General features: G+C 42.0%; 1 protein-coding gene across 3 annotated transcripts; it reads left to right on the top strand.

The window, feature by feature from the left end:
- Positions 1–5,728: 5,728 nt before the first annotated feature.
- Positions 5,729–24,562, top strand: LOC310984890 (sodium/calcium exchanger 1-like; the record flags this gene model as incomplete). 3 transcript variants are annotated; one of them, XM_083970250.1, is made up of 9 exons in its annotated part: positions 5,729–7,476; positions 14,326–14,432; positions 17,687–17,707; positions 17,823–17,840; positions 20,677–20,745; positions 21,345–21,472; positions 22,624–22,723; positions 22,981–23,253; positions 24,186–24,562. In XM_083970250.1, the coding sequence occupies exons 1-9, from the start codon at positions 5,867–5,869 to the stop codon at positions 24,560–24,562; spliced, it is 2,703 nt and encodes a 900-aa protein (XP_083826376.1). In that variant the 5' UTR covers positions 5,729–5,866. The 3 variants fall into 3 exon arrangements, with proteins under 3 accessions (XP_083826376.1, XP_083826377.1, XP_083826378.1); XM_083970251.1 differs by lacking the exons at positions 17,687–17,707; positions 17,823–17,840; positions 20,677–20,745 and having other exon boundaries at positions 5,786–7,476; XM_083970252.1 differs by lacking the exons at positions 17,687–17,707; positions 17,823–17,840; positions 20,677–20,745 and having other exon boundaries at positions 5,825–7,476; positions 14,326–14,420.
- Between the last annotated feature and the right edge of the window lie 300 nt (positions 24,563–24,862).

Here is a 24,862-nt window from a genome sequence, read left to right on the forward strand (position 1 = left end):
TTTGATTTGATTTGATTTGATTTGATGATGATGATGATGATGATGATGATGATGATGATGATGACGATGACGATGACGATGACGATGAACCTGAGGTCTCAGTGTAAACAGACAAACATCAGTGATGAGAGTTTAAAGCTTCAGTAAATCCCATACACACTCATGGACTACTACCACATTTTCAACACATGAAAACTATGCCAGTCTGCTTATAGTTTATTTATTTATTTAGCCTAGGTATTTATTTAGTTGGTTAGTTGGTTGGTTAGTTAGTTAGTTAGTTAGTTAGTTAGTTAGTTAGTTAGTTAGTTAGTTAGTTAGTTTATTAGTTATCACACCAAACTGTGAACTAGAGATGTCTAGCAGGTGTTCCATCGCTGTAGGCCAATTATGGGGACTAAGTGTAAGTTAGTGTGTGTTGTTGTTGTTGTTGTTGTTGTTGTTGTTGTTTTATGAAGTTCTGTGACACAAGCATCAGCAGAAGCAGCAATGTAATATCAAAGATCCTCTATAAACCAAGATGAGAAGCTGCTCCAATGATATGAAATGTTACAGCTTCACTTCCTGTCTCCTAAAGTGGGCGTGGTCATCCGTCTCCTAAAGTGGGCGTGGCCAACCGTCCCTCCACCTCCTGTTGTGAACGTATGTGTGGATTTATAAAAATTGTAGGTAGATGAAAGTGAGAGGGGGGGTCCGGCTGGTAACGGATTTTCATATAATGGCAGCGGATAGAGTTCACTTTTGAATCATTCAAAACACACACTATGAAACATCCAGATACCTCCATACTGCTCGTCCTACTGACCCAAGTGTCCTGAAGCCGCCACATGGAAAAGTTGTTAGGAAAAAATAATGTGATCTCTGTTTTTATCCTTGTTGTAGCAGTAGCTCCCAGTGGCTGTTGATGTTTGTGCACACGCGCAAGATTTGCTGCGCGATGTTCGTTCGTCATTGTAAACCATTGGATGTGTGATGTAAACACGGAAGAACATCTCGCAGCAAATCCCCCCTAGAACTCCAAAAGCATTTTGATGACTCCGAAAGTTCTCCAAATCCTTCCTTGGCATGATGGTGAGTAGAAAATTGGTGAATTATCGATTTTGGGTGAAGCATCCTTTTAAGTTACAATGGAGTGAAAGAATCGACCATAATCTGAGCTCATGTTCACTTCTCCCATTGGAGTCAATACACTCAAGACTGCAGCTAGTCTCCTAAAGGGGGCGGAGTCACGGAGAAACCTACGTGACAGGAAGCTGATTCGTAGTGGAGTGTCTTGGTTTCTAAACTGTCTTTGGTAGCCTATATGGTAGCATTAGCATTAGCAGCAGTAGTAATGTTGCCAATAGCACTAGCATTAGCATTAGCAGCAGACAGCATGTAGCCAATAGCATTAGCATTAGCAGCTGTAGTGCAACCTCTGCAGCTGGTTTGTATGAACCTGACAGATGTGGTGAAGGGTCCGAGGTGTGGAGCTCAGTGACCTTTAGGTGACCTCAAGTGACCTCAGGTTCAGGTTTAGTCTCTTTTTTTGGTGAGCAACCAGAACCAGGGTGAGAGAGACAGGATCCCGAATTCGATGGATGCGCCTTTCCATCAAAATAAAAGGACCAAGATAATAAAAATGTGGTGAAACTTTCTAATTTAAAGAATATAATTTACAAGAAAATCCCAGAGCCATTAAATTAACCATTTTCTTTTATTGTATTTAATTGTATTACAAGTTTTTGTCTATTTCCTATGTTTTATTTAATAGGCACTTAAGTTTGGGGCGGTTGGGGCAGAAGAGAGATAAATTGCGTGATGCTCGCCACGTAGCATGCTCAATAACAAGAACTACAACAACAACCATAACAATATGGCATCGCCAACATCGCTGCCTGATAATGTTGAGACGGAAATCGATGGTGCACCAGAATTTAAAGTTTTATGTTGGTGAACACTTTTACTTTGGAGAATTTGGTGAATTCCAGATCTGCTTTCTAGACCGGAACCAGAATCCAGACAAAATTCAGATTGAACGGAAACCAGGCTCATCTCCTCTTGGTGATGCAAGGCTAGGGTTAGTTAGTAGGGGAGACCGGGGATGGGTGTAACAATTTTTGTCTCAGCTCCCATAACTTGCATAGTGTTCATGGTAGGGCTCTCAAATATTGACACAGAGTTCCCTCATTTGTCCACTACAAATAACAGTGCCTTAAACTTCTCAAAGTATATCAAAGAATTCACAATTTGATGTCAAATGCAAGGAGTGCCACTGTTACAACCTACCCCACTACCGGGGTAGGTTGTAACACAACCTGGGGTCAATTGTACCAGTGAGATTAAAAACTAAAAACCAAACCAAAAAAACATGCATCTATGTAAGTTTATCGTGCATGTTCCAACACTAAAGCATCTTCCTGTGGTTCAGTATGAACAAAAAGAACTCATCACTAATGGTTTAATGAAGAACAGTGACAGTGGTGTGGATCCTAACATTAGAAAGCTTCTTAAAGAACATCTTCTGATAATAGCTACAGATGAAAGGTGAACATGTATGAATGGAAACCTTCAGCAAGAGGTCAGAAGCAGCTAATAATTCATGTATAATTCCAGGAAAGATGGTGACACTTAATGACACTTAATAAAACAACAAAGATAAAAGGTGTTCCAACCATCCCCACCTCTGTCAGTCACTGTTTGACCAGCTGTACCAGCATGGTGGTTTGAAACAAACATCAATGAAATGACTATAAACTATAAATATTTTACCTAGGAACCTGCTCTTTCATCTTATACAAGTTACCTAATTCAAACTTCAACAGTATCGAGTTAGTCAAAATTTAGACTTGGTCCAAAATATTAGTTTCTGTAAAACAGACACACTTATTGACACAGCCATGCAAATTCACATGCAATGTCAGGGAGTAAGTGGGTACACATGATATTGATCCCATAACTCTAATGTTATCCCTTATTGGTGAAAGTGATGATGTTACAACCATCCCCTTGTTACAACCATCCCCGCTCTCCCTAGTTAGTTAGAGTTCTCCCTGGCTGTCAGGGTGGGTGGTGGTGATGGGGGGTCCTGGCAGTGGGAGGAGGTGATGGAGGGAAAGTGTTAACAGAAGGACACAGAGGGGGGCGGAGCCTCAGCACTGTGGTGTCTCTGCTCCTCGTCTCCTCGTCCTCTGACAGCTTCTTATCGTCCTTCAGCGAGGGGACGTGTCCTCACAGCTTCTGTCCCTGGACCAACGTCTGGTCCGTTCATGAGCTGCAGGACTCTGGATCTCTGTGACTCTGGACTCACGGTAGGTTCCTCATCTTTACTTTACTCTTTAGTCATCTTCACTTTGACATTCATTACGTTAATGAGCAGCAACATCAAGAAAACAGAGCCAAGAAAAAGAAAAAGTTGTCTAAACGATGTGAAGTGAGAGAAGATCAAACAGATAAAACTACAGAGATTCTTCACATCAAGTCACTTTAATAACTACAGCGCTTAAACCGCACAGCACGGATCATCTTATTGATTATCTCCTAATTGATGGATCCTTTTCCATCCAGAAGCGACAAAGGAGCGTTTGATTTTCACACCACAGAAACTTTATTGGAGCTCCATTAAAAAAGATGTTTGTATTAAAGCTCCATACAGAATAAAGGTAGATGTTTGTATTAAAGCTCCATACAGAATAAAGGTAGATGTTTGTGTTAAAGCTCCATACAGTATAAAGGTAGATGTTTGTACTAAAGCTCCTTCAAAATAAAGGTAGATGTTTGTACTAAAGCTCCTTCAAAATAAAGGTAGATGTCTGTGTTAAAGCTCCATACAGTATAAAGGTAGATGTTTGTATTAAAGCTCCATACACTATAAATTCATTGAGTCTGATGACAAACTGGTTTATCTTTCAGTTATTTAAGGGACTGTCACATTCATGAATATTCATATTATATATTATAGTTTTTTAGAACCCTCTCTGACAACATAATTTGATTTTAGTAATAATATATATAATATTTTCTGTGTCTCGTCATTTATACAAAAGCTGTGGTTGAAAAGTCAAAAACAAATGTTGTACTTGGAGGGAAAACGTGGTGAGGAGGAGGAGGAGGAGGAGGGATCCTGTCTACGCTGACACTGAGCTTTATTTAAACCAACTTTATTTATAACACGTGGATGATAAACACAGTGACAAACTCTACGATTCATGTCAGGTTTCCCATACCACACACAGAGAGGATGCGTTCGGGAACAATCAAAACTAAATCAACAGGAGCAAAGTGAGAGGACGAGGCGACACAAGAGACAAGAGTCGCACTGAGAGTAAATAATAATAACAATGTTCAGACAGAAGGAACGTGCCATCACTGGACACTTTTTATACGTTTGTCAAGCAGAGGAAGTTCATTTCTGTTGCTTTACACAGTGAGTGGATGATGATGATGAACTAAATATGGACAGTCAGGATGACTGCACTGTTGAAAAATGGACTAGAGACGTTTTCTAAAATAGGTTCTCACATATTTAGTGTGAATGCTGAAAGCTTCAACAATTCAAGTAATTTCCAGCCTTTTCATACAAAATATTGCATCTTCTACTTTTAATCTATTCTCAGCCATTGCTTCAGCTATGTTAGCGCTGGTTCATTAGTTTTCCTTCCTGTCAGGTTAGCTGCAGATTTCAACTATTCAACCGTTACACTTAAACATGCAGAATTTCAATGTTTTCTTCTCCCTTTAACATTTCTACTGCTTTTTACCTTTAAAAGGCATTCATCTCATACTACAAGTTATATGTTTCAGCTTTAGCATCAGCCTTTTTCAACATTGCTTTAGCAGTTTCTTCGGGAGCGTACCTATGTTCCCCAGGTCCTATGTTCCCCGGGACCCTCTTTTTGAAAATGGGTCCTATGTTCCCCGTTTTTACCAAAAAGGGTCCTATGTTCCCCAGTTGCAATACATACTGGGGAACATTGGACCCTTTTTCTGAAAAAGGGTCTTATGTTCCCCACTGTTGCTGGTCGATGGACTCTCTCTACTTATCTGGACTCTCTATATCTATCTGGCCTGTCTAACCTCTACCTGGTCTTTTTACTAAACTTAACCAACTCCTTTCTTCATTGCCTAATCCCAACCAATGGGACAATTAGCCTACACTTCTCACTCAAAGTCACAACTAAACTTCTCACTCAAAAATAGGCAAAAATCTGCAAAGTCACTCACAACTTCACTTCCAGGTATGGGTACAAAAATGGCATGTTCCCTGGGTCCTGTTGGGGAAAAGCGGGAAACATAGAACCCTTTTTCTAAAAAAGGGTTCTATGTTTCCCGGTCTGGACACAGAGGGGAACATAGGACCCTTTTAGGGAAAAGGGTTCTATGTTCCCCGGTCCCATACAAAGTGGGGAACATAGGACCCAGGGAACATAGGGATGATCCCGTTTCTTCAGCTAATTTAGCATTGATTCAACAATTTCTTCAGCTCATTCAGCATTGCTTCAGCAATAGCGTTCAGCTGCTTTCAGCATTCACACGCATTTTCTGCAGGAAATGCTTTCTTTTTATAGTTTGTGTTAATGTCTCGTCAGACTCGACTCCATTGTTCAGCCCAAGTGTCCTTGTAGTCCGGATGTTCACGTCGTCCCTCTGTGTCTTACAGGTTTAACGGAGCTCAGTCATCACCATGAACCGAGCCAGGTCCTCGTCCCGGTTCTGCATCCACAAGCTGCTTCTCTTGTTGATCATCATCTCCACTGAACTTCCACCTTCGGCCGCAGGAAGCTCCGCTGCGACGCTCCAGTCCAACAGCACAACAGCCGGCAACCAGACCAAACCGAAATGTGGCGGGAGCACCGAGTGCAAAGTAGGAGTCATCCTGCCCGTGTGGATGCCGGACAACCCGGCCTCCACCGAGCGGGTCGCCAGGGCAACCATCTACTTCGTAGGGCTGGCGTACATGTTCCTGGGCGTCTCCATCATCGCCGACCGCTTCATGGCCTCCATCGAGGTCATCACCTCCCAGGAGAGACAGATCACCATCAAGAAACCCAACGGCGAGAAGATCACCACGACGGTGCGAGTCTGGAACGAGACGGTGTCCAACCTGACGCTGATGGCGCTCGGCTCCTCCGCCCCAGAGATCCTCCTGTCGGTCGTGGAGGTCTGCGGTCACAACTTCGACGCCGGCGAGCTGGGCCCCAACACCATCGTGGGAAGCGCCGCCTTCAACATGTTCGTCATCATCGGCCTTTGCGTGTCCGTCATTCCCGACGGAGAGACGAGGAAAGTGAAGCACCTCCGCGTGTTCTTCGTCACCGCCGCCTGGAGCGTCTTTGCGTACATCTGGCTTTACCTCATCCTGGCTGTGATATCCCCCGGTGTCGTTCAGATATGGGAGGGGCTTCTCACGCTCTTCTTCTTCCCCATTTGTGTCGGGTTCGCTTACGTGGCCGACCGCAGACTCCTCTTCTACAAATACATGTACAAGCGGTACAGAGCGGGGAAGCGGAAGGGAGTGATCATCGAGACCGAGGGAGAACCGGAGCCGCGCTCCAAGGTCGACATCGAAATGGACGGCAAGATGCTGAACTCCCACGGAGAGGAGTTTGTGGACGGAGAGATGAGTTTTGACGTGAAGGAGCTGGACGAGGAGGAGTCGCGCAGGGAGTTGGCCCGGATCCTGAAGGAGCTGAAGCAGAAACACCCGGAGAAGGACACGGAGCAGCTGATGGAACTCGCCAATTATCAGGTTTTAACGCAGCAACAGAAGAGTCGCGCTTTCTACCGCTGCCAGGCCACCAGGATCATGACGGGAGCCGGCAACGTCCTGAAGAAGCACGCCGCCGACCACGCCAAGAGGGCGGCCCACCACGACATCTGCTCCGAGGTTTCCCCGAACGATTTCTCCTCCAAGGTTTTCTTCGACCCGGGGACCTACCAGTGCCTCGAGAACTGCGGCAGCGTCGCGCTCAACGTGGCGCGTCGCGGCGGAGACCTCACGAGCACCGTCGCGGTGGATTACCGGACAGAAGACGGCACCGCGAACGCCGGCTCAGACTACCGCTTCACCGAAGGAACTATCGTCTTCAAACCGGGCGAGACCGAAAACGAAATCCGCATCGACATCATCGACGACGATATTTTTGAGGAGGACGAGCACTTCCTGGTTCACCTCAGCAACGTGAGGGTCGTGTCCGAGGGCGTCGGCTCGGGCAGACACGAGGCGAACCACGTCGACGCTCTGTCGTGTTTGGGTCTGCCGTGCACGGCCACGGTCACCATCTTCGACGACGACCACGCGGGGATCTTCACCTTCGAGGAGCCGGCGGTGACCGTGAGCGAGAGCGTCGGCGTGATGGAGGTGAAGGTGGTCCGGACGTCGGGGGCTCGTGGCGTCGTGGTGGTGCCGTACAAAACCATAGAGGGGACGGCTAAAGGCGGCGGCGAGGACTTTGAAGACACACATGGAGTCCTGGAGTTTGACAACGATGAGATCGTGTAAGTACAACTCTTCTTCACTTCCAGAGAAAACGACTGAATGGTGTTAAAGGTCTGAACATGAGAACCTGAGGCACTCAGTGTGTGATGTCATCGCTGCTCTTTGGTTGCCAGTTGTGTTTAAAGGGATAGTTCAAAATTGAAATTGCACTCATTATCTACCCACCCTCATGTGGACTAAGGGCTGGGAGAAGTTTCAGAGTCCTCCGTGGCTTCTCTGAGTTACAGGGGGTCTCGGCGTAGCAGTGCATGTCCATATAACGGTTGCAAATGGATACCAACTGTCTTCGTAACAAAAAGACACACCAAAAAACATCCAAATACCTCCATGCTGCTCGTATGTAATGTCCGTCTTGTAATGAAGCCCCGAAATGCGAAATTGGCCCGAAATAAATTAAATAAGTGTATATTTCAAGCTTGTTTGTAGCGGAAGCTTCTCGAAGCTCCTCTTCCCGGTTCATCCAAATTTGACGAACCGGGAGGAGGAGTTTCGAGAAGCTTGAGATATAGACATATTTAATTTTTTTCGGGACAATTACGCATTTCAGGGCTTCAATACAAGACGGACATTACATACGAGCAGCATGGAGGTATTTGGATGTTTTTTGGTGTGTCCTTTTGTTACGAAGACAGTTGGTATCCATTTGCAACCGTTATATGGACATGCACTGCTACGCCGAGACCCCCTGTAACTCAGAGAAGCCACGGAGGACTCTGAAACTTCTCCCAGCCCTTAGTCCACATGAGGGTGAGTAGATAATGAGTGAAATTTGAATTTTGAGTGAACTATCCCTTTAACAAACACTCAGGCTCCACCCACAACTGTGATGTCGCGAGAACCAGGTTTTCATCTGGAAAGGCCTCAGAGAGAAATTAATCATTCAATGTGTATTTTTTCTCTTGGTCACAACATCCGCAACAGTGACCGAATCCTTTACACCAGCGTTTCTCAACCAGGGACTCGGACCCTGAGTGGTACTTCAACTGCAGAAGCTACTGTAAGCTCATTGGCATTTTTCCACAATTTAGTGGGAAATTGAGCAAATTTTAATGTTTCAGTGGACAGTCTCCATTCATTTCTTAATTGGGCTTTTATTGTGAAATGTCGCACAGGGAGATGGTGTAAACTCACTAACCCTGCAATGTTCGACTTTTGAAATTGCATATTTGCCCCTCAGAACCGTTAATGAATATGCAATCATAAAATATCAAAGTCCAGGCACTCAGGTTGGTGTTGGAAAGATTAAAAAGTCTTTATTTTAATGGGCAAGAGTCATTAAAAACACCAATGCGCCTTCCTACAGACACCCTGAGGAAGGGGCAAGCCGACACGCGTTGGTGTTTTTGATCTTTCATTACCTTCTGGACTGTGAACCCAATACATGAGCACCGGTGGTTTGAGATATACCAGCAGCAGCGCTCCTGTTATCCTCTTCTTCTAAATATGCAAATATGCTATTTAAAACCTCACACCTGGGAAGTGGTGGGAGGCAAAGGACCTCAGGGTTGCTAAAAGATATGCAGGAGGTCCAGTGCATGGAACAGGTTGAGAAACACTGGTTTACACTGATATAAGATGAAAAACAACAACAGAAATAAAAAAACGACCACAGAGCCGTGTGGAGTTGATTTCAGAACAAGAAAACCAGGAGCTTTAAAGGGATAGTTCACCCAAAATCTAAATGTCACTCATTATCTCCTCCCCCTCATGTGGACTAAGGGCTAGGAGAAGTTTCAGAGTCCTCCGTGGCTTCTCTGAGTTACAGGGGGTCTCGGCGTAGCAGTGCATGTCCATATAACGGTTGCAAATGGATACCAACTGTCTTCGTAACAAAAAGACACACCAAAAATAACACAATACCTCCATGCTGCTCGTATGTAATGTCCGTCTTGTATTGAAGCCCCGAAATGCGAAATTGTCCCGACAAAAATTAAATAAATCTATATTTCAAGCTTGTTTTGTAGCGGAAGCTTCTCGAAGCTCCTCTTCCCGGTTCGTCCAAATTTGACAAACCGGAAAGAGGAGCTTCCGCTACAAACAAGCTTGAAATATAGACTTATTTAATTTTTTTCGGGACAATTTCGCATTTCAGGGCTTCAATACAAGAGGGACATTACATACGAGCAGCATGGAGGTATTTGGATGTTTTTGGTGTGTCTTTTTGTTACGAAGACAGTTGGTATCCATTTGCAACCGTCATATGGACATGCACTGCTACGCCGAGACCCCCTGTAACTCAGAGAAGCCACGGAGGACTCTGAAACTTCTCCCAGCCCTTAGTCCACATGAGGGGGAGTAGATAATGAGTGAAATTTCAATTTTGGGTGAACTATCCCTTTAAAAACAAACTATAGAAGTTTCAGATCTAACCTGAATTGAACATCTGGAGGAACAGTCCCGGTCCAGGTCGACTATTGAATATCGATCATTGATTGAGCTGCGTCCTCAGGGTCAAAGGTGACGTTGAACCAGCAGCAGCAGCTTGTTTGGTTGTTTGATTGTGTGACGTAGGAGTTTATTAAAAGAAACCGTTTTCTATTCTTGGTGCAGCAGCAGCAGCAGCAGCAGCTCCGCCTCCTCGTGGTCATGTGACCGCCAGCTTCAGGTTTACATGCCTCACATAGCTGCTCAGACTCTTTCCATGTCCGCGGGCAGCAGGAATGCAACGCAACACATTTATTGCCAGAGCATAAACATGGCCGCTGGCTGAGAGGGAGGAAGACCAAGGCGTCTTGAAATGGAAAAGGTGCCACGCTCGTTCTGGGCTTCGGTTTATTGATGAGGACGCTGTGATGACGAGCGGCTGCAGAGCCTTATATAGACTGAGCCACTGGCTGATAATGACCAATGGTAATATATCCACTTCCTGTTCTATCTCCACTTCCTGTATCTGCAGTGGCTTTGATTCATCCCCGTCCTCACTGCTCATTGGCTGATTAGTAGGAACCCAAAACCCAGGGGTGTAGATCCGATTGGGGGGGACAAAAAAGTGATTTTTTTTTTTTTGCCCATATGCAACTCATACCATGCCACCATAAATCACAACTCCGCAGAGTCTCAGGCAGGGGGCTCTGTCAGAATAAAAGCCTCCATGTCAGAATAAAATCAATCAATCAATCAATCAATCAAATTTTATTTATATAGCACCTTTCAAAGCAAATAGATGCCGTTCAAAGTGCTTTACATTTTGATTGAACAATATACGTATATATATAGAAGGTAAAACAAGAAAAAGCATGGAGACTAATGCACAAAGATAAAAAACAACAAGAAAATAAAATAAAGCAATAGAAAATAGATAAATAAAATAAAAACTTTTAACAACAATAAAATTTTATAAAATAGAATAGAATAAAATGCAGGATAGAAGGGCAAAATACTAAGAATAAAAAAATTTAAAAAAAGACTCAAACACTAAGGAGAAAGATAACAATAAGAAAGAGTATAAAACTGTAAAATAGAATCACTATGAGACTATATAGCATAAAAACCAGATTAAAAAGATGGGTTTTTAGCCTACTGCTCTGTGAGACAGGAGCTTCACTCTGCTGCTTTTACACACACAAGCACCCGACTCCATCAAACCTCAGGTAGCTTCACTCACACCAGAACCAGAACCAGAACCAGAACCAGAACCAGAACCAGAACCAGAACCAGAACCAACAACAGTGCACACAGATGTTTAGTATTTCCTGTAGCTGTAAACAGGAACTAGTCTGAGTGGTGGAGGGATACGGCCATGAGGAGGAGGAGGAGGAGGAGAGTTGGTGGATGTTTGTATTTCTTCTGTATCAATTCCATCTTTTCTTCTTTTGTGTGTGTGTGTGTGTGTGTAGGGTTGTGTGTATGTGTGTGAGTGCGTGTGTCTTTGTGTGTGTGTGTGTGTGTGGGTGAGTGCTGTCCTGCAGATAAACATCACGCTGCTCTCTTCCTTATTAGGGCAGCCTGTGTTCAGCTGCAGGTTCCTGCTCAACGTCGCAGCTTCGCCTCGTAAAGCTGAAGGACGAGTGTGTGTCTTTGTGTGTGTGTGTGTGTGTGTGTGTGTGTGTGTGTGTGTCTGTGTGTGTGTAGGGTTGTGTGTGGGTGTACGTGTGTGTGTAGGGTTGTGTGTGTGTGTGTAGGTGTGTGTGCAGATGCTGACCAGGCTGTGTCACATTAACATTAAATCAGCAGCTGTTACAGTGAAGTGTGTCGACAACGTGATGAGTCACCTGAACCCGATTCAAGTTATTCAGTGAATCATAAACTGAACTGAACGTGAAGCAGGAAACTGGACCAGTGACTGAGCCCTTTCTTCTCTTTTTCTTTTTTTTTTTTTAACTTTGTTTAAATATTCAGTTTACAAATCATGTCAAACACTAATGCGTAGGTTACATGAGAGCTGTTACACAGATACAAAAACAAAAAGTCAATAAATGGAATAAATACATTTACAATATACATTTACAAGACCTCAGATAAAATCAAAATTAAATAATAAAAAAACAAAATAAATGAATACTATTACGATGGAGTATTAGGGTCACATTGAGAAAAAAAAACAACACAGAGACTTCGAGAATAAAGTCATAAATTTACGAGAATAAACTCGTAAATTTTTGAGAGTAAAGTCATACATTTCATACGAGAAAAAAGCCATAACATTACTGGAATAAAGTCGTGAATTTACGAGAATAAAGTCGTGAATTTACGAGAATAAAGTCGTGGATTTTCGGGAATAAAGTTGTACAAAAAGCCATAACATTACGAGAATAAAGTCGTAAATTTACGAGAATAAAGTTGTAAATTTTCGAGAAAAAAGTTGTAAATTTACGAGAATAAAGTTGTACATTTCATACGAGAAAAAAAGCCATAACATTACGAGAATAAAGTCGTAAATTTGCGACGTTATTCTGGAAGTTTGTGATTTTTTTATTTGTCAATGTGGCCCTAATATTCCGTTGTAATACTATATCGTTATGTCAACACATAAATGTATTTAACAATGTCTGTAATCATAAATTTCATTAAATGCCAGTGAGTACATCCAATATATACATTTTTTGTATTCTTTTTATTTTTAACCAGGGCTAAGGATTTATAAAGTGAATTAAATTCAACCAAACAATGAGGAAAGGTTGGCTCGGAGGCTGGAAAGTTTTGCTTATAATTAAAATATTTTCCCAATAAAATGAAAAAATTAACTAAATAGTGAAGACACTTCTTCTTCTTATTATTTTCATAATAAAACATAATAGAACATCTTTTAGGGAAGAACGGGACCACTGACTGAGCTACAGTCACAGTCTGCTCTGATGAAATAAACATGGAAATGAATGAAGGCACTTCACACACACACACACACACACACACACACACACACACACACACACACACTGTCCAATGAGGGCTGCTGCCTGCAGGCGACTGACGCCTCCAACACTTAAAGGCAAAACAAACTGGTGCAACATTTTTAACTGTGTCATCACTGATTTAAAGCTCCATCACGTTCCTATTAAAGCTTCTTCAAAATAAAGGTATGTTCCTATTAAAGCTTCTTCAAAATAAAGGTATGTTCCTATTAAAGCTCCTTCAGAATAAAGGTAGATGTTCCTAATAAAGCTCCTTCAGAATAAAGGTAGATGTTCCTATTAAAGCTTCTTCAAAATAAATGTATGTTCCTATTAAAGCTCCTTCAGAATAAAGGTAGATGTTTCTATTAAAGCTCCTTCAGGATAAAAGTAGATGTTCCTATTAAAGCTCCTTCAGAATAAAGGTAGATGTTCCTATTAAAGCTCCTTCAGAATAAAGGTAGATGTTCCTATTAAAGCTCCTTCAGAATAAAAGTAGATGTTCCTATTAAAGCTCCTTCAGAATAAAGGTAGATGTTTCTATTAAAGCTCCTTCAGAATAAAAGTAGATGTTTCTATTAAAGCTCCTTCAGAATAAAAGTAGATGTTTCTATTAAAGCTCCTTCAGAATAAAGGTAGATGTTCGTATTAAAGCTCCTTCAGAATAAAGGTAGATGTTCCTATTAAAGCTCCTTAAGAATAAAGGTAGATGTTCCTATTAAATCTTCTTCAAAATAAAGGTATGTTCCTAATAAAGCTCCTTCAAAATAAAGGTAGATGTTCCTATTAAAGCTCCTTCAGAATAAAGGTAGATGTTCCTATTAAATCTTCTTCAAAATAAAGGTATGTTCCTAATAAAGCTCCTTCAAAATAAAGGTAGATGTTCCTATTAAAGCTCCTTCAGTATAAAGGTAGATGTTTGTATTAAAGCTCCTTCAGAATAAAGGTAGATGTTTCTATTAAAGCTCCTTCAGAATAAAAGTAGATGTTTCTATTAAAGCTCCTTCAGAATAAAAGTAGATGTTCCTATTAAAGCTCCTTCAGAATAAAGGTAGATGTTCCTATTAAAGCTCCTTCAGTATAAAGGTAGATGTTTGTATTAAAGCTCCTTCAGAATAAAGGTAGATGTTTCTATTAAAGCTCCTTCAGAATAAAAGTAGATGTTTCTATTAAAGCTCCTTCAGAATAAAAGTAGATGTTCCTATTAAAGCTCCTTCAAAATAAAGGTAGATGTTCCTATTAAAGCTCCTTCAGAATAAAGGTAGATGTTCCTATTAAATCTTCTTCAAAATAAAGGTATGTTCCTAATAAAGCTCCTTCAAAATAAAGGTAGATGTTCCTATTAAAGCTCCTTCAGTATAAAGGTAGATGTTTGTATTAAAGCTCCTTCAGAATAAAGGTAGATGTTTCTATTAAAGCTCCTTCAGAATAAAAGTAGATGTTCCTATTAAAGCTCCTTCAGAATAAAGGTAGATGTTCCTATTAAAGCTCCTTCAGAATCTCCTTCTTCTGTTCCAGTAAAGCGCTTCAGATCAATATAATCGATGACGAGGAGTACGAGAAAAACAAGAACTTCTTCGTGGAGCTGGGCGAGCCTCGGCTGCTGGAGATGAGTGAGAGGAAAGGTGGGGGCGTCCATCCATCCCCCCTACCCCCCCTCCCTTTTGCTGTGACCCCGCCCCCGCCCACCTCTCCTAACGACCTTTGACCTCTGTTAACCGTGAACTCACCTCGTCGCCGTGACGTCATGTGACCTCCACTGACTGATTCTGTGATGTTTTTAACCCTTGCAGGCCCTGTTGGTCTGTTTGAACGGCCCAGTTCCAATCCCACCCCTCACTGACTTAAGAGGCGCGTTAAAGGGGAAGTCTGTGAGTGTGTGAGGGCTGTTCCATTGTCAGATCATCAAGTCAGTGAGTCAGTGAATGAGCCCTTACTGCCCCCTTAGTATTTAGTATTTATTTATTTGCACCATAATAAAAGACAAATACAAAAAACAGAAATGAAACAAGAATAGTAAGTGCGGGAGAGGTTTAAAAAACCCTATATGGGCAATATGGAGAAAGCAACAACAAATAACAACAAAAAAGGAAGCAATACAAGTGCCATTTTATAGCACACACTCAAAGAAGTCAGAAATAACCGTAAGAAATACCGTAAGTCAGCACCGATGCTGACTTTTGGTAAGGGAATTACCCACAGTTCATAGCGTTGTGAAGTCAAACACATGGGATGCCGTCGGAAACGCGAGTGTTAAAAAAAAAGAAAAGAAAAGTAAATTAATTAACACACGTAGTCAGAGAGAGCTCCGCCGCTCTCTTTATTGTTAATGGACAGGAGCAACAACAAAAAAATAAATAAATAAAAAGAAAATAATAAGTTTACTGTCAGTATTAACGTGTGCAGTTTGTGATTATTGATGATTTGATCAGATCTGATCCAGGAATATTTTGTTTTGAGTCCGTCCCCCTCACACACCTGTGCTATTGAAAGTACAGTAAAGGGCGGAGTTAAAAACATTTTGTTGTCAAGGTAACGTGTCGTGAGAGTGTGTAAGTGCTGTTCCATTCATGTTTACAGCATCTGGACCCTCACACACTCTCACACTCTGTCACTTAGAGCTGACGTCACTTTAGTCAGTGAGGGTTCAGGGCCTGAGTCTTCAGGAGGCGGATTGGAACTGGGCCAATGTGTTGATGTGAACTAATGCACGACCCCTGACCCCTAACCCCTGACCTCTGACCCCCCCCCCTGCAGGAAGAGCGTGTCAGTTAGGGTGGTCGACCACGAGGAGTACGATAAACAGGCCAGGTTCTACATCGAGCTGCAGGAGCCCGACTGGAAGAGGAGCAGGTGGACAGGTGTGGAGCAGCAGCATAGTGACCTCTACTCCTTCTGTTCAGCTTCCTGTCGCTCTGTCGCCTCCTTCCTTCCTTCCTTCCTCACACTCAGACGCCTGTGATTGGTCAGGACCAGGAAGATGCTTTACACTGAGCTCTGATTGGATACGACAGTTTAAGTCTCGTTCACACCGACGGCGACATGAATATGTGACAGATGAGACAACAATTATAAATCAGAGTTCCTCTATTGTAATTTATCTCAAGGTACAAACAAAATTCATATTGCAAACCCATGTGGTTAAAGGGATAGTTCAACATTTTGTCTAATTAGCCCATTGCCATAATAATCCGTATAGTCATAGCAGTAGGTTCATTACCTTTAATTGTCGGTGCAAGCTGTTTTTAGAACGGCGGAGCAGAGCCGTGAGCTGCTCAGAGCTACGCTACGGAGGCTCATTATGGGATTTCTTGGTTTCCCTCATCAAACTCATCAAATACACAATCCAACAACTCCACAACGCTCTGGTGGACAAGTTGTGACCTGCACATTCACCACGCTATGAGATAATAACACAACGTTACCACACAGAGTTGTTTTAGAGGGAAATACAGAGACTGTTGATGAAAAACTGTCCCTGAAGGCAACGTGCATCAGCGGTTTTGCAGTCTGATGAAGGGCTAACACCCGAAACGTCACATGTGTGAGTGACATTAAACTGTCACGGGAGCTTTTAACTAGTGTGTGGTCTCTTTTTTCCGTCTGTGTCTTTCTTGGTGGTCCAGCACCTAGTCTTAAGATTTTTTGGGATGTACGTGTAGTCTTGTTAAAACAGGTCTCGACAGGGACAGTTGAATTCATCGGTACAGGTGAGCTCAGGTGTGCTGTGGTCTGTTGTCATAACGTGTGTGTAACATCATGTGTGTGTTTATATCTCAGTCTAACCCTGAACCTCCTCCAGGACTCACAGCTCTGACATCATCAACAACCTGACACACCTGAGCAGCAGGTGAGATGACCTGATACATCAAAATGAGTCACAGTGACCCAAATTGCAAAGTTGAGATTTTGGTATCAATGGAAAGATTAGAAAATAAGCTTTAAAATGATACCCTAGTCAAAGTCATACAGTTAATGATTTTCGAGATGTGGCCATTTGAATTACGATCTTTCACTCTCTTATTCCGTTCTAAAACCTGAGAAAATAGCAGTTAAAGTTTTGCCAGTGACTCTGGCATCTGTTCCTGTACCACGTGATTACACACTCCCTATACGGTCCCTTGTTGTCATAGAGACACCATTCAATGACCCTCGGAAAGCAGAGAATCTCACAATTCAGATGCTTTTTACAGCTCGTCTCTATCACAAACGGTTCAGAAGTTGTCATGTTTTGTTGACGTTTTATCAAACATGCGCAAGCGTTGTGTCGATTGCTACGTTCGGTTTAGCATCGTTGCTACGTTTGGTTTAGCATCGTTGCTACGTTCGGTTTAGCATCGATGCTACGCTCTGTTAGCATCGATGCTACGCTCTGTTAGCATCGATGTTACGCTCTGTTAGCGTCGATGCTACTCGGTTTAGCATCTGTTTCTGTACCCGTCCCTTCTCGTCATAGAGGCACCATTCAATGACCATTGGAAAGCGGAGAATCCCGCAATTCAGATGCTTTTTACAGCTCGTCTCCATCATGAACGGTTCAGGAGATATTCCATGTTTTGCACCGAAGCAGCACTCATTTTCAGAGGGTTTCAGTTGCAAGTCAACTTTAATCATCATTTACGTGTCTTTTCTCAATTATCTGGACTGTGAAACTTTGGGAGATTGTTTTTGAATGTCATTGCTTTGAAATTAGGGTAAAACAATTTTTTTTGATTTTCTATGGGTTTTCCACGTTATCAGCTGATTATCTAAAAATAGAACGTAGGGACATCCGACTCATTTTGATAGAACGGGTCACATGTCATCTGTGAGGTCATGTGACGAGGACAGGTGTCTGTCTCCACCTGTCTGACCTGTGTCTCGTCTTTCTTCTCTTCAGCTCTGTTGCTCCAGGAAGTGGGTAAGTGGCTCCGCCCCTTCCTGTTCCTGTCGCTGCTTCATTAGATAAACAACAACAACAACAACAGACTCACCTGTTAGTGTTGACTCTTGTTTTGTCTTTTTTCATCCTTCAGGTGGATTCGTGAAGACAGGTAAGCCCCGCCCCCTTCCAGCTGATGCTTACAGCTGTTCTGAGTTAATGATATGCACTGCAAAAACTCCAAATCTTACCAAGAATATTTGTCTTATTTCTAGTCAAAATGTCATTTCTAAGCAAAACAACTCTCATTCTACTTAAAATAAGACTCATCACGTTAAAAAGCAGCTTGTTTTTAGACACTTTTTACTTCTTTCAAGCAGATTTTCACTTGAAATAAGTAGAAAAATCTGATAGTGGAGCAAGTTTTTCTTTCTTATTGCAAGCACAAAAAACTTGCTTTCACTGGCAGATTTTTCTACTTATTTCAAGTGAAAATTTGTAATTAAAAAACAAATGAAAATGATCTAAAAACAAGTTCATTTTTAGGTGATGAGTCTTATTTTAAGTGGAAAGAGTGTAGTTTTGACTAGAAATGAAATATTTTAACAAGAAATAAGACAAATATTCTTGGAAAGATTTTGAAGTTTTTGCAGTGTGACAGAAATCACCATGAAACTTCACAAGTTTATCACTTACATTAAGTTACATATGTAAATGAGGTAATATCTAATTAAATATGCGCTGATTTGCATACATTTCCAGAACAGAAATCTGAACAATGGATAAAGCTACTTTTGTTGACACATTAGAGTCAGAAGTTTTTACAGAGGGGATTTTGGATATCTCTTTTTATGACTCTGTACACTGCAAAAACTCAAAATCTTTCCAAGAATATTTGTCTCATTTCTAGTCAAAACTAATCTCTTTCCACTTAAAATAAGACTCATCACCTAAAAATGTAGCCTACTTGTTTATAGATCATTTTCACTTGTTTCAAACTACTTTTCACTTGAAATAAGTAGAAAAATCTGCCAGTGAAAGCAAGTTGTTTGTGCTTGTAATAAGAAAGAAAAACAGATTTTTTCCCCCACTTATTTCAAGTGAAAATATGCTTGAACGAAGTAAAAAGTGTCTAAAAACAAGCAACTTTTTAATGTGATGAGTCTTATTTCAAGTATAACGAGATTTGTTTTGACTAGAAATGACATTCTGACTAGAAATAAGACAAATATTCTTGGTAAGATATTTGCGATTTTGCAGTGTAAATGAAAAAATACTGTCACCAGCCCTAAAAAAGAAAATAATGTCTCCATGTTTTTAGTAATAAAATGTTGTATAAATCAGGCTGTGAATGATATATCAACAATCCCCTCAGTAAAAACCTTCAGAATATAGAAAGAGACCAAAGTGGAAGGTTTGGTGTCTGTAAGTGTTGCTGAAGTGGAGATTTCTAGCTCAGAGTCTGAGTCTGAAAAACTCTTTCTGAGAAAACGGCCTTTAAAGACTTGGACTGTAAAATTACATAGATTTTGATTGTAAATCGTACTTTTATGATTTGTTGCTGATACAAAGGAAATGACATCATTGTTCAGGAGAGAGAGAGCTTTACGACACCTGACATGACATGGCTCAGGCTAACTCTTAGTGAATTTCATCTACAGATGAAAGAGACAAAATCAAGTAGAATAAAAACCTTAAATATTTTCTACCGTTTCTTTCCACTTTTCTGAAAGAAGACATGATAAAGAAGCAAAAATAGTGTTTTTTGCCTGTTAGTGTCTCACCTTAATGTCGTCTCTCTTTGACCTCGTAGACAAACAGCTGTGTGGTAAGACGTCTGCAGAGTGTAACGTTAATCACACCTGAATAACCACACACACACACACACACACACACACCGCCTGAGCTCACATGCAGCTGCAGAACGAGGACGTTAAAGCAAACACCTAAAGGTTGAATATGTCGAGTCAGTGGAGAACGAGCAGAATACCACCATCTAGTGTCTCAACTAGGAACTGCAACAACTGAAAAAGTCCACGACATGAACGTAAACCGTAATCTGTTGTTTATGACAGATTACGACTACACAAAGACACACATGGTAACATGATCCATCCACTGATTGATTATCAGAGGCTTCATTGAAAACAAAGGTACACAACCAGAGGAGGGTTAGCAACACAGAGGAGAAGAGACAGCTACACTGCAAAAACTCAAAATCTTACCAAGAATATTTGTCTTATTTCTAGTTAAAATGTCATTTCTAGTCAAATCAAATCTCATTATACTAAAAATAAGACTCATCACATAAAAAGTAGCTTGTTTTAATACACTTTTTTTTTTTTTACTTCTTTCAAGCATATTTTCACTTGAAATAAGTAGAAAAATCTGATAGAAGTTTTCATTCCTTGTTACAAGCACAAAAAACTTGCTTTCACTGGCAGATTTTTTTACTTATTTCAATTGAAAATTTGTTTGAAACAAGTGAAAATTATCAAAAAACAAGTTTTAGGTGACGATTTTAGGTGACGAGTCTCGTTTTAAGTGGAAAGAGATTAGTTTTGATGAAACTTGAGACATTTTGACAAGAAATAAGACAAATATTCTTGGAAAGATTTTGAGTTTTTACAGTGTAGGCCTACTGGCTGGTCGCTACGATGTAAACAGGAAGTTATTTATTGACGACCCCGTCTAAATGTCTTATTATGGAAAAGCAATACTTGTATTCTGCTCCCCTCTAAACACTCTGTGGATGTGTTGTTTTTGAAAAAGAAAAAAACCCTTTAATAAGCATTCTCCATATTCACCTTTAAATATGTTTGATTTGTTGCAGCGTCTCAGTGAAACAGTCGATTTTACAGAAGTCAAATTCAACTGTTTCCATGCAAAAAGTGTTTGGCACCTGCTCCCTTATTCACCTGTTTGGCAGTTTACTTGTTATTACTACAGTAGTTATTTACCTGTTCACCAGTTCACCTGTTCACCCGTTCATCCGTTCACCTGCTCAGGTAAAGACGTCTACAGGAAGGTGCAGGGACGGGACCACCCCGCCCCCACAGCCGTCATCAACATCACAGGTTGGTTCATCCTAGAGCACTGTAAAAGAGAGTAACGACACCTCCATTGACTCCCGTGGTAAGGGTTTAAGGGTTTAAGGGTTTAAGGGTTTTGCGCCCCGAGTGGCAGGATATGGGTATTGCAAAAGAGCCTAGAAAACCCATTCACTCCAATGTATGTGTGTTGCCCACTTGCTTGTAAATTGATGAAAACGGCTGTGTTTTTGTTTTTAGGTGTCTTTGTCATATCAAATTATACTTATCATTTGTTTATTACAAAATGTAGATTGAAACATTGATGTAGACAACTGTTTTTTTTTACTCGCCTATGTGTTAATGTTTATCTGTAAAGGTGGGTGATCTATAAATGTCCTTAAATTATTGAAAACACCACACTTGCTCATTCACCAACAATGCAGAGATGTCAGTTCTTGGGCGCTTTTGCAAAACCCATATTCCTCCACCAGGAGGCGCTTCCATTGGACCAATGCTGTCGTTACTCTCTTTTCGAGTGCTCTAGTTCATCCTGCTCCTCTCTGAAGCCTTGTTGACGGTTGACCTCAGTGCTAACTCCTCCCCCCTCCTCCCTCCTCCCTCCCCCTCCTCCTCCTCTCTCTCAGGTGAGGCGGGTGAGGAGGCTCTGACGAAGAAGGAGGAGGAGGAGCGTCGCATCGCCGAGATGGGCCGACCGACGCTGGGCGAACACGTCAAACTGGAGGTGGTCGTAGAGGAGTCGTACGAGTTCAAGGTGAGTCCAGCCTGTCAATCAATCAATCAATCAATCAATCAATCAATCAATCAATCAATCAATCAATCAATCAATCAATCAATCAATCAATCAATCAATCAATCAATCAATCAATCGCAAAAGAATAGTGTGTGCATACAGTAGTGCAAGTATGACAGTATGCATACATTTCAAAGCTACTTTTGTTGACACATTAGAGTCAGAAGTTTTTACAGAGGGGATTTTGGATATCTCTTTTTATGACTCTGTACACTGCAAAAACTCAAAATCTTTCCAAGAATATGTCTCATTTCTAGTCAAAACTAACCTCTTTCCACTTAAAATAAGACTCATCACCTAAAAATGTAGCCTACTTGATTTTAGATAATTTTCACTTGTTTCAAACTATTTTTCACTTGAAATAAGTAGAAAAATCTGCCAGTGAAAGCAAGTTGTTTGTGCTTGTAATAAGCAGAAAAACAGATTTTTTTCCCGCTTATTTCAAGTGAAAATATGCTTGAAAGAAGTAAAAAGTGTCTAAAAACTAGAAATGACATTCTGACTAGAAATAAGACAAATATTCTTGGTAAGATATTTGAGATTTTGCAGTGTAAATGAGAAAATACTGTCACAGTATCACAGTAGTGCAAGTATGACAATACTTGCACTACTGTGATTCTTTTGCACTTACTATTGCTGCTATTGTGCCTTCTACCTTATTTTTTACTACTAGTTTTTTTAGCTCAGTTTTTTATAGGCTCCCAGTTATATATTCATATTTATTCTAGATTGGTATTTTAGATTGCAGATTGTTGTATTGTTTACTCCAAGGGTCTGAGCGAAACACAATTTCAATTCTCTTTATGTCCCGCACATATTGTGGAATTGACAATAAAGCTGACTTTGACTTTGACTTTGAATCAATCAGTCAATCCATCAAATGTTGATCAATGCAACCAAGAGCCTCTGTCTTGTCCCTCTGGTCAGAAAACATGAACTCTGGAAGATGGTCGGTGAAATGCATCTTGGGAATTATAGCCGACCTGTTCACGACCTCACCTGACTGAGTTATTGATCGATTGTTCTCATGATTGACTGATTAGATTCGATTTAGAAGTAGACTGAATGTCTGCAGTCACTGTGGTCCTGTTGATGGTCCTTCTGTCTTTCAGAGCACCGTGGACAAACTGATCAAGAAGACCAACCTGGCTGTGCTGATCGGGACCAACAGCTGGAGGGAGCAGTTTGTGGAGGCCATCACAGTCAACTCAGGTACCTAAAACTAAAAACCAATCTGTTGACTTTAAAGCTACAGTTGGTAACAATTATTCAGTCTATTTGCTGGAACTGTCACTATATTCTGATAGTCGGACATTAAATGGGTAATTTAGGACAAAATCCAACTCCTCTGGCTCCGCCTACAGCCTGTGATCGTATTTGCCGAAATCCACCGCGACTGACGATTGTCAGACGAAATGAATTCCCCTGTTGAGGCCCGGACAATAAAAATGACTCTGACTCTTCCTCAGGTGATGATGATGACGACGAGTGTGGCGAGGAGAAGCTGCCGTCCTGTTTCGACTACGTGATGCACTTCCTGACCGTCTTCTGGAAGCTGCTCTTCGCCCTGGTCCCTCCCACCGACTACTGGAACGGCTGGGCCTGCTTCGTGGTCTCCATCTCCGTCATCGGCCTGCTGACGGCCGTCATCGGGGACTTGGCCTCCCACTTCGGCTGCACCGTGGGACTGAAAGACTCCGTCACCGCCGTGGTGTTCGTGGCTCTGGGCACGTCTGTACCAGGTCTGACCCAAACACAACAGGACACCACACCACACAACAACATGACATGGTGCATTCACTGACAGAAGCGATTCACTACCATTAATTATCCAATAGCAGCCCGGGCTTTTATCAGCTTCACCTGTTGAACTGACCTGTCTTCAGAAACAGACAGGCGTCTCTATGGGACAGGCTTTGATTTAATTTATAACAAAGAGTAAACTCCTCTCCTCTGGTTCTGTTGCTCCTGTTCAACAGAGTCAGACCAGAAGGAAGGAGTCTGATCCAGAGCAGCATCATTTACTAGTTTAAATGGATAGTTCACCCAAAATTCAAATTTCAAATCCCCCTCATGTGGACTAAGGGCTGGGAGAAGTTTCAGAGTCCTCCGTGTCTCCTCTGAGTTACAGCGGGGCTCCGTGCAGCGCTGCATGTCCATATGGCGGTTGGGAACGGAGCTCACTTTTCTTTGTCCAAAAAAAACCATCCAAATACCTCCATAGTGCTCGTCTGTAATGCCCGTCTTGTATTGAAGCCCCGACATGAGAAATTGTTCCAACAAAAATTAAATAAGTCTATATTTTAAGCTTGTTTGTAGCGGAAGCTCCCAGTGTCTCAGTTCACTGCTCTTCCTGTGTCTGTGCAAATCTCGCGGGACATTACAGACGAGCACTATGGAGGTATTTGGATGTTTTTTGGTGTGTCTTTTTGGACGAAGAAAAGTGAGCTCCGTTCTCAATCATTATATGGACAAATACTGTTGCACGGAGCCCCGCTGTAACTCAGAGAAGCCACGGAGGACTCTGAAACTTCTCCCAGCCCTTAGTCCACATGGGGGTGAGTAGATAATGAGTGAAGTTTGAATTTTGGGTGAACTATCACTTTAACACGACAAAGCATATCATCACCAAGATAAAAGCTGACCCCAAACACTCTACTTTCTCTACTTTCAGACACCTTTGCCAGTAAGGTGTCGGCCACCCAGGACCAGTACGCCGACGCCTCCATCGGCAACGTGACGGGCAGCAACGCCGTCAACGTCTTCCTGGGCATCGGCGTGGCGTGGTCCATCGCCGCCATCTACCACTACTCCAAAGGCCAGGAGTTCAGGGTCGACCCAGGAACGCTGGCCTTCTCCGTGACGCTCTTTACCATCTTCGCCTTCGTCTGCATCGCGGTCCTCATCTACCGCCGGCGGCCCGAGATCGGCGGGGAGCTGGGCGGGCCGCGGCTCCCCAAAGTCCTCACCACCTGTTTGTTCTTCAGCCTGTGGTTGATGTACATCGTCTTCTCCTCGCTGGAGGCCTACTGCCACGTCCCGGGCTTCTAGTTCAGGAGGTCTAGAGCTTCTCATTGGTTCTTCCACAGCTGATGAACAGTTCTGATGGATTTCCAAAGGCTCCCGTTGGTTCCTGTAATTCATGTTGTTTTGTCTAAAGGTGGTCGGATTCCTGTCGGTCAGTCGGTTTCTTCGGGTTTCTAGAGGAACTGTACCCCAACAACAGGTTTCTGGACGTTTTGGATGGTTTTTTTCTGCCAATCTGGTTCAGGAACACCAGATAAATACAAATTCTTGAAGGACACTGTGGTTTGTATGTTGTTTAAAGACCTGACGAAAACACATCTCTTC

The sequence above is a fragment of the Trachurus trachurus genome (genome assembly GCF_905171665.1).
Source record: "Trachurus trachurus genome assembly, chromosome: 1".
Classification (NCBI taxonomy): Eukaryota; Metazoa; Chordata; class Actinopteri; order Carangiformes; family Carangidae; genus Trachurus; species Trachurus trachurus.